The 24732-nt window shown below is 52.2% G+C and overlaps 2 protein-coding genes across 2 annotated transcripts in view; both read right to left on the bottom strand.

The window, feature by feature from the left end:
- The window catches only part of LOC110469778 (uncharacterized), a gene marked incomplete at its 5' end in the record, with an annotated part of 706345 nt that overhangs the window by 484443 nt on the left and 197170 nt on the right, over positions 1–24732 (bottom strand). The window contains 1 exon segment of the mRNA XM_077790762.1: positions 24054–24056. Within this exon segment, the coding sequence (XP_077646888.1) occupies positions 24054–24056 (3 nt within the window).
- LOC144248777 (olfactory receptor 14J1-like) lies at positions 20938–21840 on the bottom strand. Its single transcript, XM_077790772.1, has one exon. It carries the CDS (start codon positions 21838–21840, stop codon positions 20938–20940), a length of 903 nt encoding a protein of 300 aa, XP_077646898.1.

Raw genomic sequence — 24732 nt, forward strand, 5'->3', positions numbered from 1 at the left:
TATGGGAAAAAAGCACCTTTCACATCCAGGCACCCATGGCCAAAGTTGGGAATCCGCCTCCAGGATTCCCTATATCCAGGGATTTCTCCCAGGTGAAAGCTTCCAGGAGAGACAAGTCTGGCTGGCCTTGGTCTCCAAAGAGCTGATCCTTATCTGCCTTTGAAACACTGGGGCTTTGTGCTTTCCTTTATGATGAAAAGAACTCTTCTTCCTGCCCAGGTGCCCATGGCCAGAACTGAGATTCCACCTTCAAAATTCTGAATATCCAAGGATTTCCCCCAGATGAAAGGTGCCAGAGAGACAGGTCTGGCTCTCTTGGCCTATGGTGACCACCTCTCATCTCCTTCCAAAACACCTGGGCTCCACACTTCTCTTTCCTATGGGAAAAACCATCCATCTCGACCAGATGCCCATGGCCAAAGTTTGGAATACTCCTCCAGAATTCCCTAGGTCCAAGGATTTCTCAGTGACAAAAGCTGCTAGGAAAAACAGGTCTGGCTGGCCTGGCCTCCCAGGAGCCTTCTCTCTCTGCTTCTGCCCCTGCAACAGTGGGGCTCGGTGCTTTCCTTCCTATGGAAAAGAACCATCCTTCTTAACAATGCAGAAATGGCTGAAACTGGGGTTCCACCTCCCAAATTCCCTATATCCAAGGGTTGCTTTCAGACAAAAAAATACCAGAACAGAGAGGTCTGGCTGCCCTTGGCCTCTGATGTTCACCTTTCATCTGCCCCTGAAACACCGGTGTTCTGTGCTTGTCTTCCTATGGAAAAGAACTGTCCTTCTCCTCCAGGCAGCCAGGTCTGAAACTGGCATTCCATCTCTAAAATTCCCTATATCCAAGGACAAAATCTGCCAGCACCATCTGATCTGGCTGCCTTTGGCCTCTGGTGGCTGTGGCTCATCTGCCCCTGCAGCACTGGGGCTGGGTTGTTCCCTTCCTGTGCGGAGCATGGTGGCATGATGAGGACCTGGAGGAACCATGGAGTGCATTGTGAAACTTTGGGGCCACGGTGACACCGTGGGGCTCCATGGAACCCAGAGACCACCATGAATCTGTGGGGCCTTGTGGAACCATGGAGACCATTCCGCCCCTTCAGGGCCTGGTGTCACCAAGGGAGCATTGTGACACCTCAGGGCCTCCTGGAAGCAAGAGACCATTGGGACACTGTGGGGATCCATGGAATGAGGGGAACAGGGAACAGGTCTGGCTGGGTTGGCCTCCCAGGGGCCACCTGACAGGTCTGGCTGATCTTGGAATGTCAAGGGCTGCTTCTCATCTGCCCATGAACCACTGGGGCTCTGTGCTTTCCTTGCTATGGAAAAGAACTGTCCCTCTTTTCAGACACCCATGGACAAAATTGGTATTTCCCCTAAAAAATTTCCTGTATGCAAGGGTATCTGCCAGAAAAAAACCTTCCAGCTCTGGCTGGCCTTGGCCTCTGATGGTCACATCTCAGTTGCCTCAGAAGCACTGGGGCTCTGTGCCTTCCTTCCTGCAGAAAAGAACTGACCCTCTTGTCCCGCGGCCATGGCAGGAACTGGAATGTGGCCGCCAAAATTCCATCTATCCTAGGATTGCTCCCAGACAAAAGCTGCCAGGACAGACAGTTCTGCCTAGCCTTGGCCTCTGGTGATATGAGCAGAAGGTTTTCCTTTGCAAACACCTTGGAGAGGGCTGAGAGATCTCCCGAGCTGGGTTTTGCAGGCCTCAGGAACATAACCCATGTATGGAGGCTGATGTGCCTGGGCTCAGCTGTGAAGAGACTGAGGACAGATCAGGAGTGGCCTGGCAGGGCTTGAAAGGTGGATTCCGAAATGGTGGAGCTTTTCTCCATAGTGGGAATCAGGCAGGGAGAGAAATTATTCCACAAATGCAGCTGGGGAAATCCAGACTGGACACAGGAGGAGAAAGGAATTTCCCTCCCAGGGCAGGGCTGTGGTGCAACACAACTCCAGAAGGAGCCTGGAGCAGCCCAAGGCTTTGTGTGGCCAGGCAGGGGCAGCAGGAGGCAGAGCTGCCAGCAAAGGAAGGGCCAGCGAGGTGGGGCAGCCGGGGGTGACGACAGCCTGCAGGGACAGAGGCGCAGGGCAGGGACACCGTGGGACAGCCTGGGCTGCAGAGGGCTCAGGGATGTGCAGCAGCTGCAAGGCCCTGACAGAGCCAACCTGTGCAGCCCTTTGGCCATGGCTGCTGGCCCTGGGCCTGAGGCCACGAGGGGACAAGTGACCCTTGCAGCCCTGGGGCCTCAGTGCCTCCTTGTCCCTGCTCAGCAGCCTGGCAGGGGCCGCCCCATGGTCCTGCCCTTGGCACTGCACATCCCCACATGCCAGTGCCCATCCCGGGAAGAGCCCTGAGCAATGAGGGAGGGAGAGGATCTGCCTTGCCAGGGGCTGGGGCTCAGGCATGTGCCCTTTGCATTCCTGAAACACATCCAGGTTTGCTCAGCACCAGAGACACCTTCCCCTTGCTTGTCTCCAGCTGTCATCAGTGCCTCCAGTGTTGTGCTCTGACTGGAACCTGGGGACACTTTCTCAGTCCTGTCCCTCAGTGGGACCCATGTGTGAGAACCCCGGGTTTGGTTTGGGGTCTTGTGTGGTGGTAAAGCTTCTCCTCCAACCCGTGTTCCCAAAGAAAAACTCCGCACCCTCTTCTTGCTCGGTCTGAAGACGATTTATTGCTAGTTATCTAACAGATTAGGTTCTCGGGCTGGGGCCCTTTGGTCAGCGGCCCAGGCAGAGAGGCACACACTCCTGACACCCTGACTGTCTGGTGTCTTCTTCTCTCTCTCCGCCCAGGGCTGCTGCTATCTTTTATAAGATATATTACGTATAACATGTTTACAATTATTCCCCAATACCTACTACCTACGTTGCCAAGTGTTTTTCTATTCTAAACCAATCTGTGAGTGCCAACATCACCAAGAACATGGAGGCAAGGAAGAAGAAAGAAGAAGGATGGGTTCAGCCCACTTTCCTCCATCTTAGAACTTCTGACCCCCATGTACAAAGTAAAAACCCCCCTGTACATGCACTAAAACCCCCCTGTACACTACCAAAAAATATTTCCCTCTACTTTGTGACTACATTTACTATACTATCTAGCACTTTGTGACTGCTTGTTCTACCTTCAAAGTTGGTAATTCATTCCATGGTTCAAACTCGAAATCACAGCTAAATCCAGCTGCCTGCCGGGTCCAGACTGCGTCTGACCACGGCCTGGAACCTCTAAAAATGTCTGAGAGGCATTTTGAGTTCCCACATCTCCCCTCCCTGTTTGAACCAAAAACACCTGCTTTGCCACTTTGTTCAAGGCCCTTCGAATACACATGAAAATGCATGGCATGACAAGCAGAAGAACTACAAGCCCTATAAGAATATATGATATTACTTTCAAAATTTCTTTCCACACTGGTGAGAGATCAAAAAGGTTAAAGAAATCATCCCACCAGGACCCTGCTACTTTTTTCAGCTTGGTGATACTACTTTCTATTTGTTTTATATTTTCATGAATGGATTTTGAATGATCTGACAAGTTCATGCAGCACATCCCCTCAAATTCTTCACATCCGTGCCCATGTGACAGCAGCAAATAATCAATTGCCGCTCTGTTTTGAAGCACTGCCTGTCTTGCACTGCTGATGTCTGTTAACATGTCACTCAGTGCAGACGAAATGGCACGACTGTGTTTGCTCAACCAGCAAGCTATGTGGTCCAATTGTGTCAAGGCCACCCCCGATGATGTTTGGGGCGAGAAAATTGCAACTGCAATTCTCTGAGCCTTGTCCCAGGTATAAACATCATCATCACAATTCAGACTATATTGATCAAGGGATCTTTTTTCCCCTGCGTGTCTGTTCCTTTAAAGTTTTCAAATCAGGCGTTATCAATGAGAGCTCCCCAATGCTGCATGGACCGCCCTTGATTTTTGCAGGAATAGCAGGCCAAACTCTGTCCCCGCAAATCAAAAACACTCCCTTTGGTAAAGTGACTGGGTGTTGAAGGGATGCTTTGCTTGTCACCTTGGTGTAATTGCACCAGGATGATGCATTTTTATAAAAAGACTGATTCGAAGTGACATCTATTGTATGATTATCTGTCTTTGCCACTCCCACTGGATTAAATTTGATACAGTATTTCATTTTTGTTGACCCAAAAATGTCTAACTCTGGGGGTTCCAGGTGAGCCACAGGAAGGTATTGTGTCCAAACATGCCACCCTTCCACAGGATCCGAAAAGGTTTTCAAAACCTTTGGAGGGATATTTTTTGGAATTGGCCACTCCTTCACTGGCACACCTACCAAACATGTTGACAATGGTTTCCCTGGCTTTGAATGAGTCAGACAAATACTGTCCAGACCCGCTGCCTTTGCCAAAGTTTCCCACACATTTTCCCTTGGTTGTTTCATGGGAAAGTCTGTCTCATTGTCCAAAGCAACAGACAAGAGAATGAGACACATGAACACTACCTGTCTAAACTTCATGTCCATGTCCCCAACCTTTGTGAAAAACCCTGCAATGCAGCAATGTTCAAATGACACTTAATTTCCCTGAAAAACCCCAAGTCTCTGAATAATCAGTCGTTGTCTGACGAGATGTCTGCAGCGTCCTTGTCTGCCTCCGTCTGCGTGCTCTTTTCTTTGCTTCTCGGGTCCGCGTCCACCTGCGTCTGCACCCGAAAAGGTTTCACATGCCTCGCCGACACCCACTTCGGTCCTCGCTCTGTGGAAACACAAGCGAAACCCTTGCCCCAAGTTATTAATGTAAATGGACCTTCAATTTGTCCTGATTCTGGATTTCTGATCAAAACCAAAGGATTTTCCCTTTACTTTGCTTGTGTACTGTTTGTAAAATGCCTGACAATTGGTGGTGTGGGCTCTGAGAAAGAACCATTTAAAAAATTCAACACATACAGAGCTTTGTTCAGCTGCATATAAGGTGTTGTGCCTGCCTCTCCCCTTTTCTGTTTATCCAAAAGGGATTTCAGGGTGTGATGTGTTCTTTCAATGATTGCTTGACCTGAGGGAGAATAAGGAATACCAAAAATGTGCTTCACTCCCCATTTTTTCAGAAATTTGTCAAGCACCTTGCCTGTATAAGTTGGACCATTATCTGTTTTTATTTCTTGTGGCATCCCGAGTGATGCAAATGCTTGTAAAAAGTGTCTGCAGGCATGTTCTGCGGTTTCCCCTGTATGTAATGATGCAAAAATCGCCCCTGAAAATGTGTCAGCTGAGACATGGATATTTTTGAGCCTCCCAAAAGATGGGTATTTTGTGACATCAGCTTGCCAGAGCTGAAGACTCTGCAATCCCCTTGGATTGACAGCTCCTGTAGACGCAGGAGGCCGCACAAGCTGACAGTCTGGACAAGCATTGATGATCTCCCTCGCCTGACTTTTGGAGAGGCAAAAGGATTCCATCAATGCCTGTGCATTCTGATGGAAAAAAGCATGGCTCAATTTTGCCTGCTCAAAAATATCCGGCAATGTCTGAGATATGGTCATTGTAAGTCTGTCTGCTTGAGCATTTCCCTCTGCTAAGAACCCTGGGAGTGATGAATGTGCCCTGATATGCATGTTCTCTACTTTCTAGGATTGTCCTCATGCATGACAAATATGAATATAAAATTTCATTGTCAGTGTGTTTCAAAAGTGATCCCTCTAGCCGTTTGACCACATTTGCAACCTATGCTGAATCTGTGATCAGATTGATGGTTTCTGAAACAATTGAAAAACCCTGACCACTGCTGCCAATTCCACAATTTGTGGTGAACCCTGTACTATTTTAATATCTGATTCCCACTCCCCTGTTTTTGAATTTTGCCATGTGACCACTGATTTGTGAGTTTTTCCCGAACCATCAGTGAACACTGTCACCCCTTCCACCAGTTCCTGGCTTATTTTTGGTTTTTCCCTGAAACTTACTTTTGCATTCAACATCCTGTGAGCTGGGAAATGAACTGTACAAACTCCTGGATATCCTAAAAAAGCAATTGCAAAATCCTGTGATTTTTGCATCACCCATTCAAAATACACTTTCTTTAAAGGTACATGAATAACTGAGAAATCTCTGCTTGACATTGTCAGCAACCTGGTTCTTGCCTTAATAATAATTTGTGCTACCATTTCTAAATCTGTAAGAATTGTTTTTGAGGGCCTGTAAGCTAAGAAAACCCACTCTAACAACAAAAGAGGGTCCATTTGAGACAAATCTCACTGAAAAATCAACTCATATAACTGTGCTGTTTCCCCCAACACTGCTAAATGAAAAGGCAATGATTCTACAAAGCAATGTGCTTGTCTCTGCTGAATCATGTCTGTGATCTTTTCAAGGTCCCTTTTTGCTTCAGGCGTCAGAGTTCTGGGAGATTTGATGTTATTGTCCCCTCTCAAAAGATCGAGCAATGACGAGATGTCATCATTGGTGATTCCCAGGATCGGTCTCATCCAGTTGATCTCCCCCAAAAGCTGTTGCAAGTCCTGGAGATTGGTGACCTTTGTGTTGATTTCCAGTTTCTGTGGCCTTATCGTTTGCTTTGTGATCTTCCACCCCAGGTATTTCTAAGGTGCAATTTCCTGTATTTTTGGTGTACTAATTTCCAGTCCTGATTTTTGCACCTGCGCAATCACACAGTCACGAATTTCTTGCACTTCTTGTTTTGTTGGTGCCGCAATGAGCAAATCATCCATATAATGGATAATTTCTGGGTTTGGATGTTTTTCTCGTGCTGGATGCATTCCCATCTCGGGTTTTGGCCCTGAGCGTCATAGCTCACTGGCATCATTATATTTCCCGAGCCCTGCAATAAACCTTTCTCTTTCTCCAACTCTGCTCGAATGTCCTGCCAGTCCACTTTTGCGCTCTGCAAAGCTGTAAATTCAGTGGGTACTTGCCTGTAGAGTGGAGTCATCTGTTGTGGCTGCAGCTCTGGTGCAGCAGCACTCACCGATACCAACGGCGTCTGCAGCATCTGCGAAGATGAAGGCTGGAAGCCTCTGGAGAAAAGTGAAGCGTCTGCTGTGGAGGAGAACACAAGACTGCCCTGCATTATTTGGAAAATTTTTGGAAGATGAACCAACAGTTCTGGCTGTGACTCCAAGGCTGTGCTTAAATATCGTAAAAGAAATTCAACAACCCCCTTTGATATTAAAATTGACTCTTCCTGCCCCGAAAGTTTGGCAGACCTTGATTTTGGAATTGTCCAAGCTGGAACACCCTCCGAAGCGGTGATGCGTATCGTTTCCTCCCGTTGCTGGGCCTCAGCAGAAGTGTCCTGAGTCCCGCACTGTTCCGGTGTCAGTGGAGGTTCCTGCTGCCGTGCAGATGTGACCTTTTTCACCCTGGAGTTTTTCTTATAAGAAACTGGAAAAAAGTCCTGCAATGTCACAGTCGCACCACTGGGTGGCGCAGTGCCTTGACCAGACAAGTTCTGTGCCGCCTGTTGCAATGTTGTGGTTCCGCCGCTAGATGGCGCTGCCGCCTGACCAGCTGAGGTCGGAACCGCACTCTGCTCTTCAATCTGCACTTTGATAAACATTTTAGCATCTCTTCTGTCAACTGATTTACATTTGCAAATCCCGCACTAATTCCTGATAAACCTTTGAGCATTTCTCCTAATAACTGATTCACGTTTGAGATCCCTGCAGTCGGTGAAACTGACTCTCGTTGCAATAACTGTTCTAATTTGGCCATGTCTGAAGCTGACAGGGATTGGCCGTGGGCTTGGGCTGTCTGTTGCCATGGGAACAATGATGGAACCGTGCCCTGAGGAATGCTTACATCCTGGCCACGCCCCATCCCTGCCTGTGCCATCATGGGGGTGTGGATGCCCCTGCTCCGACCCTGGCTATGCTTTGGCCTCTCTCCGCCCCGCAGCGCCTGCGAATCAGAGCCACTGCCATCCCCCCCAAGACTGACGTATCCACCCTCCTGTTCCCATTCCGGCCCTGATGTCTCCGTCTCGCTTTGCCCGTCTCCTGGCTCCATGCCAGCACCCACAGCCCGCGCACGCCGGCTCCACCCCCTGTGTGCCCGTCCCGCGCGATCGAAATGTGAGAAATCCCCTCCACCCGTGGCTGTCGGGTTTTGCTCGACCTTCACACACGTGCCCGCTGTCTGAGCTGCAGCGAGGAACGCCTCCCGCTGTCCCTCTGCCGCTTCCTCAGCAGCCCTGGCTGCCGTGGTCAGGAAGCCAAGTTCCCGCACCCTTTGGGCAGCCGCTTCTGCGGCCTCACGGATTCTCGACATTGAACGTGTCCCCGGGCGCTCCGAGCGTACCACCGTCGCACTCGCACCCCCCGCTTTCGCCCCGATCCGTCCTGCCCCATCCGCTCTCCCCGGCTTCGCCTTCTGCACGGGCTGTTTTGAACTCCCAGCCTGTGCAGATGTGGAGGCGCTTTCCTCTCCCTCCTCCCCCTGCTCTGCACTCACGTTCACACCTTCCCCCACCGGAGCTGCTGCCACCACTGCCGCCCCACCGTGGGTTTGGACTCGGGCAATGCCTTCCTCCCACTGAGGGTCGCGGCTGTGCCTGGCTCGCTTGCCTCCGTCTGGGGAATTTCTGCGTCGGAGGAGCTTAGGGACTCTTGGGAAACTGAGGAACAGTGAGAGCCTGGGGACACGGGACGCGATGGGGTATCATCTCCCTGATTTTCCACAGGAAGCAATCCTGCCTGTCCTGTGTCTGTGGTGAGAGGGGCTGTCCCGAGCTGCTGGCCGGACTGTCCCCCGCTCTGTTTGTCACCAGGAGCCGTAGCTGCCTGGCTTGAGCTGCCGTGTTGTGAGAGTGACTCTAAAACTGTTCTTGCTGAAGATAAAAGTTTTGCGGCAAGCTTATTATTTTTTTATAGCCTGATAATATAATTGCTTATTAATTTCCTGCCAAAAATTTGGCTCATACAATAAATCTGGATATGAGTGTGGGAAGTTACACCTCACCCATAATAATAAATCTTTCAGCTCCTTTTGAGCAATCTCCACCGGATGGGCAGAGATGATGCCCTGGAAGGCAGATACTATTTCTTTTTCCTCTTGGGAGAATTCCCCCCCCCATGTTCTTAATTTTGACCGTTCTCACCAAAAGCTGAGTCGGCCCGAGGTCAATCCGGAGATGGCACTGATCACCGTCCAGCAGTTCACAGGTGAGAGATGCCAGGCGCGCTTCTGGGTCGTCTCCTCCCTGGAAAGTCCCTGAGACGAGTTGTTTCACTGAAGGTCAGGTTCTTATCTCGAGCTGACCGCTCCCTCTCTTGGAATTTACGGCAAGTGTGTGCTCTGCTCTTCTCTTTTTTTTCTCCGCTGATGCAGGTTGGAGGTTGTTTGATGTTTCTTTTCGGTCTTCTTGCTGGTGCCCACACTCAGGGATGCCAGATGTGAGAACCCCGGGTTTGGTTTGGGGTCTCATATGGTGGTAAAGCTTCTCCTCCAACCTGTGTTCCCAAAGAAAAACTCCGCAGCCTCTTCTTGTTCGGTCTCAAGAGGATTTATTGCTAGTTATCTAACAGATTAGGTTCTTGGACTGCAGCCCTTTGGTCAGCAGCCCATGCAGAGAGGCACACACTCCTGACACCCTGACTGTCTGGTGTCTTCTTCTTCTCTCCCCCGCCCAGGGCTGCTGCTATTTTTTATAAGATATATTACCTATAACATGTTTACAGTTATTCCCCGATACCTACTACCTATATTACAAAGTGCTTTTCTACTCTAAAACAACCTGTGAGTGCCAACATCAACAAGAACATGGAGGCAAGGAAGAAGAAGGAGGAAGAACAGGATCAGCCCACTTTCCTCCATCTTAGAACTTCTGACCCCCATGTACAAAGTAAAAACCCCCCTGTACAAGTGTTAAAACCCCCCTGTACAATACTAAAATAAATTTCCCCTCTGCTTTCTAACTACTTTTACTATACTATTTAACCCTTTGTGACTGCTTGTTCCACCTCAAAGGTTGGTAATTCATTCCATGGTTCAAACTAAAAATCACAGCTGTTTCCAGCTGCCTGCTGGGGTCTAGACTGTCTCTGACCAAGGCCTGGAACCTCTAAAAATGTCTGAGAGACATTTTGAGTTCCCACAACCTGAGAGCCTTTGGCAGTCCCTGCCCTCAGTGGGGCCCAGTGATGCTCCAAGGGACTTGGAGTTTTGCTTCTGACTCCTTGAGCAGCTTCTTCAGCCTTCTCTCAGTGCCTGAGTGTTCTGGACTCAGCCCCAAATCCACCGTGGGGATCATCAAAATACAGAAAGCCCTCAGGGGTGCTTTGTCTTCATTCAATTGTCTGCAAGTCTCCAGGGCTTGTGCAGCTGATTGGAGTCAGTCTGGAGTTCTGTTAAGGAGGAAGATTTCCAAGTGCACGTCATGACCTTTTATTCTTCAATCAAATTAGTGGGGTTTTTTATTTCCCAGTTTGGAGAAGAGCGGATAGAAGCATTCCCCAGGTGATCTTGACACTGAAGTTCTCCTTAGGAGGTCTCGGCATGTAGAAGAATGAGCCCCCTGAGGGCTGACCCTGTTTGGACAAGCTGCTCCTCACCCCCAGCCTCACCATGTCTGACATCGCCCACCTGGCACTGACATCCCTGTGCCCTGCAGCAGAACCTTGTCCCTGAGCTCTGCAGCTCCATGTCCCAGCCCATTGCACCGTGTCCCACCTGCTCTCCTCAGGGCTTTGCCTGCACACAGGCCCAGGAGAAGTTTTCCTCTTGGGAAAGAAAGAATGCAAAAGCCTGAGCAGGTTTCCTGAACAACAAACCCCACTCAGGAACCACCTGCTCAGTACAGGCTGCCTGGAATGGTGTCACCTTTCTAGAAGGGACCACACTTTCTACAAGTGTGACCAGAAATGATCTCTGGAAGCAGAATTCTCTGAGTCTCCCAGCTGAATTCTCTGTCCCTGTCCTTTCCCTGGATCTCTGTTGCAGATGGAAGCTGCTGGTGCCATCCTCACCTTTAACTTGTCTTTGGAATGCAAACAGATGTTCCCAAGTGTTTTAAGTGGGATTTGCTCAATGTTTTTATAAATCTTTTGTGTTCCCCATGGAATGAAGGGGACATTTTGGCACTGAGGGGATTACGTGGAAGCAAGGAGTCAATGGTGACCCTGGGGTTCCATGGAACCAAGGGGCCATGGTGACACAGCAGGGCCACATGGATCCAGTGGTCCATTGTGACACTCTGAATCCAAGGAGACCATGGAGACACCCCCAGAACCTCATGGAACCAAGGAGTCCATGGTGACCCAGCAGGGCTGCATGGAGCCAATGGTCCATGGTGACACTGCCTATCCAAGGAGGCCATTTGGACACTGCAGAAGCTCATGGAGTGAGGTGGCCATTGTGACACTGAAGAACTTCATGACACCAAATATCCATGGGGACACAGCAGGGCATCATGGAACCCAGGAACCGCTATTGGCAGTACTGAAACTCATGGAACCAGGGGCCGTGGTGGCACTGCAGCACCAACACAGCTGCTGCACCTTGTCCCCTGCCCTGCACAGCTCCTTGGGAGGCACAGCAGGAGCAGCACCCTGGGAGCCTCGGGAATGCCCCTCTGGGATCCATGGCACACACTCCCAGGGCCTGGAATTCCAGTTCCCAGCCAGGAAAAGATGTTCCTGCCCTCGAAGGCAAAGCTCTTATGGAAGAGTCAAAAGCCAAGTGCAGCAAGATCTTACAGTGAGATTTCACTGCCAGCCTTCAGAATTTCACCTGTGCTTGCTATAGCTCATGGATTGGGAATTAAATCACGGCAGGGCCTTTGGTGAGAGCTGCCCTGGGTCAAGGGAGGCAATGAGAGAGAAACAGAGCAGGCAAAGGAAGGCAGGAGAGAAAGGAGGTGTTTTGGTTTGGAAGGAGAGGTGTCTGCTAAGGATGGCAAGAGCCTCCCCTGAAATGTAAAAATGTAGACCCTTTCTTTCAGAATTGGTATTAATTTGAAATTAAGGGGGGCTCTCAGGTAAAAATATGGGAGCAGGAATCACAATTTTTTTTTAATAAGGAAGAAAATTAAAACATGAACAATGCAGTGAACCAAAACAACACTGACAGAGTCAGAATACAACCTGACACCCTGCTGGCCAGGATGTTGGCCACAGTCTAATTGGAATTGGGGCTGCAGTCCTCCTGCAGTGTCAGGTGTGGTTCTGTTGGAGAAGTGATCCTGTAGGAATGGGAATCTTCTTCTGAAGAGGAAGGGGCAGCTGTTCCTATGGGAAAATCCAGCCCAGAAAAAGCTGTGTTGGTGGGCCAGAATATCAAGACTAGATGCAGGTAGGAATGCTTGGCTCCTCACCCTGGGCGGAATATCTCACAATGGGATGTTACAGTTCTTATCAGTCATGCAGTGACATTCAATAGCCCATTATCAGCAGATGTCTCTCCTGAGGGAGGATTGATTGTGGAAGAGATAAGGAAAAACTGCCCACTTAACACAGGACAACTGCCATACAAATGGCAAATAGAACACATCTTGCTTTTCAGTCTGGGACAGGAGGTCACAAACAAAATCAGCTGAGAAGGCAGCACTCTGAAAATCAAATCAGAACTGACAGAAAATGAATGGGACAGAAATCAATAATTCTGATAGTTTTACTTATTATCAAAATAAATCACACCCACCCAGCCTGTAGTAGATAGGGACAGGTGAACGGAAGATTTCGGGATGTGACGGAAAGAAAGACCCCCATCCCCCTCTCACCCTGCAACATGTTATCCATTGCCCCAAAGAATGTAACCACACCTAATCCAGTAGTTTTCCACTCCTGACTAACCCTAGAGACCCTACCAACCCCTCCTGATGTAGCAGAGTCCCCCAAGACTATTTAAACCCATGAGATAAGATAATAAACGCTTTTGACCGTCCACCACATTGGTGTCCTGCGTGTGCCGTTAGCCCGAGTGGCCCAGGGGAGACTGGGCTGCCGTGCTGTTCCTTGCAACCAGGTCGCGGTTGTCTTCCATGAAGGCAACATAACTGGTGCCGAAGCCCAGGAAAGATTAGCTCGGGTAGTGGGCATCGCCTGGACAAGAGCAGCGGCCAGACTGGTGAAAACGTGTTCTCGGCGAGGGAGACGTCCCAGGACTCGCGATCGTCATGGACGCCATCGCCAGGGTCGTAAGTGAGGTTCATAAGCAATGGGGAATTGAGTGTAAGCTCAAAGACTTTTATCTTGCTATAGCAAGGCTGCTTGAGCTTGGGGCAATTGAACGCCCTGTGGATGTTTTGCATCCAGAGATATGGGAAAAATGCACAGCCATGCTGGCCGAGGACACGAAATCCTCAGGCAGTGGCAAATGCCTTAAGGCATGGGGCAAAGTCGAGAAAGCCCTGCGCAAAGCAATAGAAGAGCAGGAGACATGGAGCGCGGCGCGTACGTGTTTATTAGTTACACCCAAGCTAGGGGTAGGAGCGGCAACGCAAACCGCCCCTGAGGGTGATCCGCCCGGGAGCGGGCATCCGGGGGGGCCCGGCACGTTGCCCCCCTCCCCGGGCCGGGGCCCGGGACCCCCCGCGGAAACCTCCCAAAAATCCGCGGTTTCCCCATCCGCCCCACCGCCGCCGGTCGGTGGCGCGCTGCCAGAAGTGCAGCGGCGCGCGGGGTTCTGTTGGCAGAGGCTGGTGGGGGAAGCCAGAGTCGCGGAGGCCCCGGCTCGGGAGGAGATCCTACCCATGCCACCCCCGTACCCCTTTGAAAATGGCGCCAGCAGCCAAGGGGAGGGGCAGGGCGTGGGCAGTCTCGGCGCGAAGAGCCCAGAGGCGCGGAGTTTCGCTAATGCGCGTGTGCAGGAGAAAGAGGAGGAGAGCAGCAGAGGGCTCGGAGCCAGTCGGCAGCTGCGCCTGATGGCGCTACCATGTAAGGGAGAAACCCCCCCCTGCAGGAGGCAGGGCGAGCCCGGGGGGCAGCAGCGGCGCCACCCCCGGGGGGAGGAGCGGGGTCAGAGCCGCACAAAACGGCACCGAGCCCCGGAAGTGTGCTGGCATTCGACTTCCGACTCGGAGTCCGGCAGCAGCTCCGGCAGCTCGGAAGAGCTGTCGGGAGCCGGCTAGGACTCTGAGACAAAGAAAATAGAGCCAATGCAATTTAAAACAAAACCAAGTAAAGCTTTAAGCCGCACCGAAAAGCAGCCACAATACGAACCAGCCCAGTTTACCGACTGGGGAGAAATAAAAATAGCCTGTGCTGAATGGTCCCCAGCCGGCACAGTAGCCCTCCGCGGCGCCTCCACCCCAAGCACGCCCGAGAGGAGCCTGTTGGGGCTGCGGGAGGAAGGGGCATCTGGCCAAGGAATGCAGGTCCCGGCCCCAGGGAAACGGGAGAAGGAGGGGGCGTGCGGGCCGCACTCAGCCTCCTCCCGCCGCGAATGCAAGGTGGCCCATCTATGCCAACCCCCAGTGGGGCGGGGTGCCCTTATACCCCATACCCACACAGGAGGCAGCCAGCTTCGTACCCTCACCAGCGAATTTCACAACACAGCCTGCGGTACCTTCGTACCCACTACCACTGCAAACAGCGCCTGTGCCACAGGGTCAGCAGGGGACGCCCCAGAACGGGACCCCTGGGTGGCCCTGGCCATGAAAATAGGGAAGGAGCCACCGAAGGTGTGGGGGACATGCTGCCTTTATGGCAGTCAGGACCCCCACGTCATAGGGCTTCAGTTTTGGGCAGACACAGGAGCAGACTGCTGGATTTTTCCCCAAGCGCTGTGGCCCCGACACTGGCAATGCAAAGAAGTCCCCCCAGTGAACGGAGTGGGAGGGCCGTCCCGAGCTTGGAAAAGCACCCAATTAGTAGCCATAACGCTTCATACAAAAAAGGGACCAGAGCAAACAGTAGCAATCCACCCCTACATTTTGCAAAACTCTCCACCCCTGATAGGAAGGGACATCCTTGCTATGTTAGGAGTCAGGATTACAAATTTATAATAAGGGCCACTGCCGTACACCCACTGCTGCCAATCAAACTGACTTAAAAATCACCAGACCCCATATGGGTCGAGCAGTGGCCCCTGTCAAAGCCTCGAATGGCAGCCTTGCTGGAACTGGTCAACCTCGAGCTGCAAAAGGGTCACATAGAACCCTCCACCAGCCCGTGGAACACCCCTGTGTTTGTATGCTAGAAGCTACCTTTCTAACCCTAAACGAAACCAAACCGAACCTGACTAACTCCTGTTAGCTTTGTTATGATGTTAAACCCCCTTTCTACTAAGGCTTTAGACACCCCCTTCAGTTACTCCACAGCCAGTGCCCCCCACCAGTGCAGATGGGACACTCCCCGCAGAGGAATCACCCTGAGTCAAATCACAAGTATTTTAGCAATGCAACTTTAGCAAAGCAGAAAGGCAACTTCTGCACTAAAGTTGTCAAGCCCAACAGAAAGACCAATAAGTGGGTGGTCCCATCCGCATCTGGGATGTGGGTTTGCCAGCGATCCGGAGTGAGTCCTTGTGTGTTCCTTGCCAAATTTAATGACTCTATTGACTTCTGTGTCCAAGTTCTGATTGTTCCTAGGGTCCTGTACCACTCAGATGAAGAAGTGTACCACCTTTTCGAAGAACCTGACAGACTGCACAAAAGAGAAATAATCACAGGTATAACTATCGCAATGCTGCTCAGCCTGGGAGCAGCTGGTACAGCCACTGGTGTCTCAGCCATCGCAACCCAACAGCACGGACTCTCTCAGCTGCAAATGACCATCGATGAAGACCTGCAGAGGATCGAGAAATCCATCTCCTATCTAGAGAAATCAGTCTCTTCGCTTTCAGAAGTAGTTTTACAGAATAGGCGAGGACTGGACCTCTTGTTCATGCAACAAGGAGGACTGTGTGCAGCTTTGAAAGAGGAATGCTGCTTTTATGCAGATCATATGGGAGTTGTTAAAGACTCCATGGCAGAACTCCGAGATAGACTGGCTCAGAGAAAGAGAGACAGGGAAACCCAGCAGAGCTGGTTCGAATCCTGGTTCAATCAATCACCTTGGCTCACCACTTTAATTTCCGCCCTGGTAGGTCCACTGGCAATACTGCTTTTAGCTGTTACCATAGGACCATGCCTGCTAAACAAGCTAGTCTCGTTTGTTCAGGCCCGTCTAGAACGGGCAAACATTCTGTTTGTAGGCCAGCAACAAATGCTGTAAACCAAAAACTGCGAACACAGTCAGCTGCAAAAGCCTTCAAAACTCACCTTGCGAGATTTACTCAGGTTTACCAAAAACCCTTTTTTCATTACCAAGTTACAAGTTTGTACCTCACTCCAGTGCCTATATCTACGACTACCTCATTTTACTTATGAAAAGGAGGGGGGAGATGTAGTAGATAGGGACAGGCGAACGGAAGATTTCGGGATGTGACGGAAAGAAAGACCCCCATCCCCCTCTCACCCTGCAACATGTTATCCATTACCCCAAAGAATGTAACCACACCTAACCCAGTAGTTTTCCACTCCTGACTAACCCTAGAGACCCTACCAACCCCCCCTTACGTAGCAGAGTCCCCCAAGACTATTTAAACCTATGAGATAAGATAATAAACGCTTTCGACCGTCCACCACATTGGTGTCCAGCGCGTGTTGTTAGCCCGAGTGGCCCAGGGGAGACTGGGCTGCTGTGCTGTTCCTTGAAACCAGGTCGCCTTGCCTTCCCCTGAAGGCAACAAACCAGTCAGTTGAGAGGCTCTTGAATGACCAGAGAGCACCTAGAGGAAGAAATCTGGGGCAACAGTTAGGACATAGAACCAGCTGGTCTGGTGAAGTGATGCCCATGACCATTTCAACAGGAGAACAGGAAAGCCCTGAAAATGGGGGAGATGTTATAAAGAGAATATTGGAGACTCAAGAAGATGGGAAGATCAGTATTTCTTCTCTTTCCCCAACAGTACACCTCCAGGAAATTCCTGTTACTGGTGGGGAAAACTTTGATACTTCTTAAAAGTAGTGAACTAACCCAGAGAATAAAAATGTCCTTGTATAACAAGATATCTTAAGACTATGCCCATTTCCAGGCAGACATCAGCTGTGTGCCCATGAACAGGCATTGCCACTTGTGCCCTGAGGTGCCGAGCTGGGACAGGATCTCTCCGAGAGGAGCTGAGGGAGAGCAGAGCACCTTGCAAGCTGCAGGTCCCTGCCAGCCCTGCAGGGCTCCTGTGCCATCAACATCTGCTCTGCTCCAGTCTGGAACAGGGCCCAGCATGGTGCCGGGATCATCAGAGAGCTGAGGTGTGAGCTGGAATTCCATGCCCTCCCCATGGCGCAGCAGCCCTGCATTTCCCTGCTCCAGCCTTGGTCTCCAGCACAGCCATGGAGGCTCTTTGGGCTCCTGAGTGTTCCTGCAGCCCCCAAGGGCAGCTGAGCTCTGCCTTGGGCACAGGCAGCCCTGGCCAGCGCAGGCCATGCTCAGCAATTCCTTGTCTGTGCCCGGCCTTGCTGCCAGCCCCGGCAGCGGCTGCGTGGCCCCTCTGTGGCCCTGTGCTGGCCCAGCCATGGTGCCACAGCCCCTGTGCAGCCCAGCCCAGGACAGGAGCATTGCGGCTGGGAACGGCCCCTGTGCCGTGGGGCCCTGGGCAGCCTTGGGGCTCTGTGCCCCATGGCCTCCCTGCTGGGCAGCCTCTGCCAGCTCCTGCCGAGCCCGTGGCACCTGTGGGGCTGCACAGACAGCCCTGCCCGGGCTCTGCCGGCCTCGGGGCCAGCAGAGAGGCGGCCAGGGCTGGCCATGGCCGGGAACAGGCCCTGAGCCCCGCAGGAGGATGGAGCTGGGCCACAGCCAAACTCAGCCCAGGGCAGAGCTGGGCTCAGCAGCCAGGGCTGCCCAGGGCTGGCACAGACAGAGGCTGGCGCTGACAAATGTCCTGGGCCCCTCCCTGCTCTGTCCATGCCCAAGGGCACAGAGCAGCCTCCTCTCTGGGGCTCTTGCCTGTTTTCAATGCCTGCCCAGGCACTGGCCCTGCCCCACAAGGCCTGGGCTGAGTCCTGCCCCTGCCCGCTCAGCCAGGCTGAGATGGACACTGATGGTTCCTGTGCCAGGCTCTCCCAGCCCAGCCCAGCTCCCTGCCAGCTCTGCCAGCTGCCCTGAGCTCTGGGCAGCACCAAGGGCCTCTCCCCAGCACAGCCCAGCCGGCTCTGGCCCCACAGCTCTGCTCAGCCCAGGCTGCTCTGGGCACTGCCCCACGGCCTCAGCCCCTGCCAAGGGCACAGCAGCAGCTGCAGCTCAGCCAGGACTCAGCCCCACCATGGGGGAAGGGGCTTGGCCAAGGCCAAAGGAGCTCCCTGGCTGCCCTGCTCCCCTCTGCCTGAGGTGCTGAGAGCTCTGCAGCCCCTCCTGCCATCCCATCTGCCCAGGCCAGCACAAGAGCCCCGGCCCTGGGGCCCTCCAGAGCTGCTCCTGCTCCAGGCCCAGGGCCCATCCCAGAGCTGGGGCAGCCACAAAGCTGTGCCCATTTCTGCTCATTGCTACTCTGATGGGGATGGATCCTCAGCCACTTGGGGGTTGATGATCAATTTTACTACTCCAGAGGGCTCTTCTTTCTCGAGCTCTTCAGTTACAGAATTCAGTGGGAAAAGCTCAGAAACATTATTCAAAAAAAGGTTTTAATTCTTCTGTGGTAAATTAGACAGATTTTAGAAGTGAATTCAAAGTAAATATATAGTAAATTGAAAACATTGCTGAGAGAATTTTTTGTCCTGTTTTCTTTTCCTGTTTATATATTGATATCAGCAGTGTCCAATCGATATTGACCTCCAGCACCTTGTAATGCAGTCTGAACAGTTGTGGAAAATCAAATCTTTTCATGGCTAAAAATCAAATTTTCTCCCCAGCCCCACCACACCATTTCCCTCATCCAACCCCTGGCAGTCAGAGAAGGATGGCCAATGGATCACAGCCAGCCAGAGTGGATTTAAGAGGGGCAGGTCCTGCCTGAGCAACCTGATCTCCTTTTATAACCAGGTGACCCACCTGTGGATGTGGGAAAGGCTGTGGATGTGTCCATCTGGACTTCAGCAGAGCCTTGGACACTGTCTCTGACAGCATTCCCTGGAATAGCTGCAGCCCACAGCTTGGGCAGGTTCCCTCCTGGCTGGGAGATGGAAGAGCTGGCTGGAGGCTGGGCCCAGAGAGGGGTGGGGATGGTGCTGCACCCAGCTGGTGTCCAGTCCCTGGTGCTGTCCCCAGGGATCTGTGTTGGGCCCAGCCCTGTTTAACATCTTCACCGATGATCTGGGTGAGAGGATCGAGCCCACCATCCCCAAATTTGCAGGTGACACCAAGCTGGGTGTGAGTGTGGATCTGCCTGAGGCCAGGACAAGAAGACACAGCCTTCAGTTGCAGCAGGGGAGGTTTAGGCTGGACAAGAGGAAGAAGTTCTTCACAGAAAGGGTGAGTGGGCATTGGAATGGGCAGGCCAGGGGGGAGGTGGCAGAGTCACTGTCCCTCTCCAGTGGCACTCAGTGGCATTTCTGAGTGACAAGGCAGTATTAGGGCATTAGTTGGACTTGATGATCCCAAAGGTCTTTTCCAGCCTGTTTGATTCTGTCATTCTGGGGTGATTGGGACACTCTGGGGCCACTGTGACCCTGCAGGGCCTCGTGGAACTAAGAGGACCATGGTGACACTGTGCAGCCCCATAGAACCAGGGCTCCATTGTGGTGCTTTTGGGCCCAATGGAACCAGGGAGTCCCTGTGACACTGGGTCCTGGTGGAACCACAGAGGCCATGGTGACACTGCGGGGCCACGTGTGACCGAGGGGTTTCACCACTGTGACACTGCCAAACCAAGGAGAGCATTGGGAGAGTCCAGGGCCCAGTGGAACCAAGGGGCCCTTCTGACACTGCGGGGCCTCATGGAACCCAGGGGACACTGTGACACTGCAGGACCTTGTGTAACCAAGGGGCCACTATGACACTCTGGGGCCTCAGGGAATCTGGAAGGTCATTGTGACACTGTGTGGCCTTGTGGAAACAAGAAGTCCATTGTGACACTAAGGGGACTTGTGGAAGCACAGAGAGCATTGTGACAGTGTGGGACCTCATGTGACCATGGGGCCTTTGTGACACCATGGGGCCCCATGGAACCAAGGGGCCACTCTGAAACTGCGGCACCAACGAGAACATTGTGAAACTGTTGCGCCCCATGGAACCAAGGAGTCTATTGTCACATTTTGGGGCCCATGGAACCAAGGAGACCAGTGTGACAGTGCAGGGCCTGGTGTAACCAAAGGGACATTGTAAAACTGAGGGGCCCCTTGGAACCAAGGACATCTTTGCAGATGACACCAAGCTGGATGTGCGTGTTGATCTGCTGGAGGGTAGGAGGGCTCTGCACAGGGCCCTGCACAGGCTGGATCCAGGGCCCAAACCCAACAAGGTGAGGTTTAACAAGTCCATGTGCCGGGTCCTGCACTTTGGCCACAACAACCCCTGCAGCGCTACAGGCTGGGGACAGAGTGGCTGGACAGCAACCAGGCAGAAAGGGACCTGCAGGGTCTGATGGACAGCAGGCTGGACATGAGCCAGCTGTGTGCCCAGGTGGCCAAGAAGGCCAATGGCTCCTGGCCTGGATCAGGAATGGTGTGGCCAGCAGGAGCAGAGCTTCTTTGCAAGCAATGATCTGTTCCCAGTTCTGCACCAAACATTGCTGCTGCAGCTTCAGAGAAAGCAACAAAAGGGCATCTCTGCAGAAAACTGTGCTGGGAGACCCTTGACTTCCTTCAATGCCACTGAGAGTGCAGTCCCTCATTGGCACACACTGTGGGTACAGGGAAGGTGGAGAGAAACAAAATAAGAAATGGCACAAAAAATGACATTGCTGTGTGGACAACATCAAAATGCAAAACAAAGAAAAATACACTCCAAATGGAAAAGAACAAGAAGTATAAAAAATTACTTTTATTACAAGTGATTTGCAGAAACTGGCCAGCAGTTTAATGTTTCTGAAAGCATCCAGTCATCAGTCACCTCACTGCAGCCTTGAGCTCCTGGTTCCTCAGGCTGTAGATGAGGGGGTTCAGGGCTGGAGGCACCACCAAGTACAGAACTGACAGGGCCAGATCCAGGGATGGGGAGGACATCGCAGGGAGCTTCAGGTAGGCAAACACTGCAGTGCTGACAAACAGGGAGACCACAGGCAGGTGAGGGAGGCAGGTGGAAAAGGCTTTGTGCCGTCCCTGCTCCGAGGGGATCCTCAGCACAGCCCTGAAGATCTGCACATAGGAGAAAACAATGAACACAAAACAACCAAAAATTATACAGCCACTAACCACCAGAAGCCCCAGTTCCCTGAGATAGGAATTGGAGCAGGAGAGCTTGAGGATCTGTGGGATTTCACAAAAGAACTGGCCAAGGGCATTGCCATGGCACAGGGGCAGGGAAAATGTATTTGTCATGTGCAGCAGACCATTGAGAAAGGCACTGGCCCAGGCAGCTGCTGCCATGTGGGCACAAGCTCTGCTGCCCAGGAGGGTCCCATAGTGCAGGGGTTTGCAGATGGACACGTAGCGGTCGTAGCACATGATGGTCAGGAGGGAAAACTCTGCTGTAGCGCAAAAAGTGAAAAAAAAAAGCTGTGCAGCACATCCTGTGTATGAGATGTTTCTGGTGTCCCAGAGGGAATTGTGCATGGCTTTGGGGACAGTGGTGCAGATGGAGCCCAGGTCGCTGAGGGCCAGGTTGAGCAGGAAGAAGAACATGGGCGTGTGCAGGTGGTGGCCGCAGGCTACGGCGCTGATGATGAGGCCGTTGCCCAGGAGGGCAGCCAGGGAGATGCCCAGGAAGAGGCAGAAGTGCAGGAGCTGCAGCTGCCGCGTGTCTGCCAGTGCCAGCAGGAGGAAGTGGCTGATGGAGCTGCTGTTGGACATTCGCTGTGGCTGCACATGGGCACCTGTTCATGGAGAAAGGACAGGGACAAGTCAGGAGAGGCTGCTTGGAGCCAAACCTGGGGCATTCCCTGCAGCCTGTCCTGCTGGGACTCAGCCACCCTTGTTCCTGCTCTGGGAAAACCTTCACCCAGGTCCCTGCCCCTGAGCTCCAGTTGTGCTGGCTGAGTGTGCCAGGAGCAGCCCAGCCTGTGTGTGGGGGCTCTGGAGGAGCCATCCCTGCCCTGCTGCCCTGGATTTGTGGTCCTGTGGCAGAGGAACAAGTCTGGATATTCAGGAGTTGTCAGGGGAGTCACTTCTACTGTATAAAAGTGCAGTACTTTACTTGCTATCATCTCCACTCACACTTCTAAGGTAAACAGATGGCAGGATATGATTTTAGGAATACTTTTCCTACCCACACATCATTCTTGGCTCTCTGAGTTTAGAAATCCCCAGTATTCCTGCTGCACTCAGTATTTGCCACAGAGAGATGTGAGAGGCAAAGGATTCCCTGTGGATGAGGGAAGGTGAGGGGCTGGATGGGCTTGTTCCCCCAGCTCTGTTCAGCCCCCTCTGCTTCCCTGAGCATCTCCCTGAGCCTGGACATCCCCTCCTGAGAGGTGCCTTGTCCCTGCCAGCGCTCACAGAGCTCATCCCACCCTGTGTGCCCTCGGCCCGGCCCTACAGAAACCTGCCTGTGTGCAGGGCCCTGGCTGGGGCAGGCTCTGTGTGCAGCTGGGCAAGGGCAGCTCAGGAGAGCCCTGCTGGGCCCTGCAGAGGTGATGCTGATGCTGCCCAGGGCTGAGGAGTGGCTGAAGGCCCTTTGGGAGGCTCCCAGCAGAGACACTGACCAGCCAAAGTCACAGTTCTGGAGTCTCTGTAAATGTTCAAACATTCCTTTGATGATCCTGTGTGTCCCTTTCAACTTAGAATAATCTGTGATTCTGGGACTACAATTCCTGTTCTGCTTCTCTCATCCCCCTGTTGTCTACAATTAAAATTGGAAAAAAGCACTTGCAAGAGTTTTAGAACATTAAAGAAAAAACCAGACCTTTATTGGAAGCTTCCAGGTGTCCCAGTGGGGATGGGGCACACCCAGCCACTGATTTCAGCAATTATTAAGGTTAATCAATTAGGATATTAAACAGGAACATCCAATAGGAGATTCAGTTGCCCAAGTTACACACCCCTGGATCAACCCATTGGAGTAGGTCAAAGGGTTTCTTTGCCTCACTTTTTGTTATGACTGCTCATATTCTGGTCAAAAACCAAAATGCTCTTCTTGTAGATCCACTCCCTCCTAATTAGACTATAGAGTATTTCAGGAATATATTTAGACAGTCAGTTTATTGGTGTAAAATCTAAGAGATAGGGAGAAAACATAGTAGACACAGCTAAGGATTCCAGTTATATAAGTACATAATAGTAGTTTAGTAGAGCCAATTAAGACTTTAATAGAGTTATGTAAGGATTATAGTTTTATAACGAAATCATAGTAATTTGCGGAGCTATGAATATATGAAAAATATATAAAAAGCAGAACACTTTTTGTCATCACCGCAACTTTCCCATCCTTCTCCAACAACGAAATTGAAAACACCATCGGGAAAGCTCCTAATCTTTACAGCAATCCCAGTTTACCTTCTTTGGGAAGTGTCCTCCAGAGCTGTGCCCAGGCTGGTCTGGAGCTGTGAGCAGCTCTGCCCCAGCCAGCCCCTCTCAGCAGCAGCACCTGCCCTGCTCAGGGTGGCTCCTTCCCCCCACAGCTCCTGGCCAGCGCTGGGAGCAGCTCCAGGGCCGGCTGAGAGCTGTCCCTGACAGGCAGCAGAGTCCCTGGCCCAGCACAGCGCCCTGGGCTGCAGGACCCTGCTCTGCAGGACAGCCCTGGGCACCCCTGGCTGCTCTGCACAGGAGATGGGCAGAGAATGCACTCACAGGGTCTGTGGGCATTGGCATGTTCCAGCTTTAGGAGATCTCTCCAGGAGCTGCAGCTGCATTGTCCTGCAGCCAGAGGTTCCTGTGCCAAGGGCTGGCAGTGATTCTGCCCCAGGCACTTCTCAGCCCCTTCCCAGCCCTGACTGATTGAAGCTCTCTGTGCCTCTGTGCTGTGCCCGGGCTGGCTGCAGGCAGTGCCCTAGCCCTGCTGGGCTGGCAGAAGAGCTGCTCAGCAAGAGAAATGTGCTTTTGAAGCTCTTCTTGGTTACCAGGATCACCCTCTGTGCCAGGAGCCCGGCCCAGCTCAGCAGCACAGACACAGCACAAGGACTTTAATGACTCTCTGGGGCTTTGTGCTCAGGCCCTGATCATCAGGCCCTGAGAGGGAGCTGCAGAAACCTCTCCAGAACTCCAAGTCAGAATCCAACTCCAAAGTTTCTTGGACTTTTAATGGGTTCCACTGAGGGACACGACTGAGAAAGTGTCCCCAGGCCCCAGGCAGAGCAGAGAACTGGAGGCACTGATGCCAGGTGGGGACAAAGAGAAGCCAAGTCTGGGTGCCCTGGGGCACAGCAGGATCTGTGCCACCAAGGGCTGTGAGGAGACACCTTGTCCTGAGGCCCTGGGGCCTCCTGGCACAGCCCCAGCCAGGCTGGGCACTGTCAGCCCCTGGTCCTGCCCTCAGCATCCCCCCATGCCCACATCCCAGTGGGGTCAAGGATCTGCTGGAAGGAGTCCCTGGGGAGCCTTGGTCAGGAATGGCCCTGGGGGCTCCTTCATGCTCCCAGGGACTGCAGGTTTTTCAAAGGACTTTGGCTTTTGCTTTTGCCTTGGAGTCTCTGAGAGGTTTCTGCAATCCTGGCCTCCAATTATCTGCTGTAATTAGTCCCTAGAGAGGCTTTGTCAGGAACAACATTCAGTGGGGCCCATTAATGCTTCAAAGTACTTCCGTTATTT

Source organism: Lonchura striata, unplaced genomic scaffold (genome assembly GCF_046129695.1).
Source record: "Lonchura striata isolate bLonStr1 unplaced genomic scaffold, bLonStr1.mat Scaffold_85, whole genome shotgun sequence".
In the NCBI taxonomy this organism is placed as follows: Eukaryota; Metazoa; Chordata; class Aves; order Passeriformes; family Estrildidae; genus Lonchura; species Lonchura striata.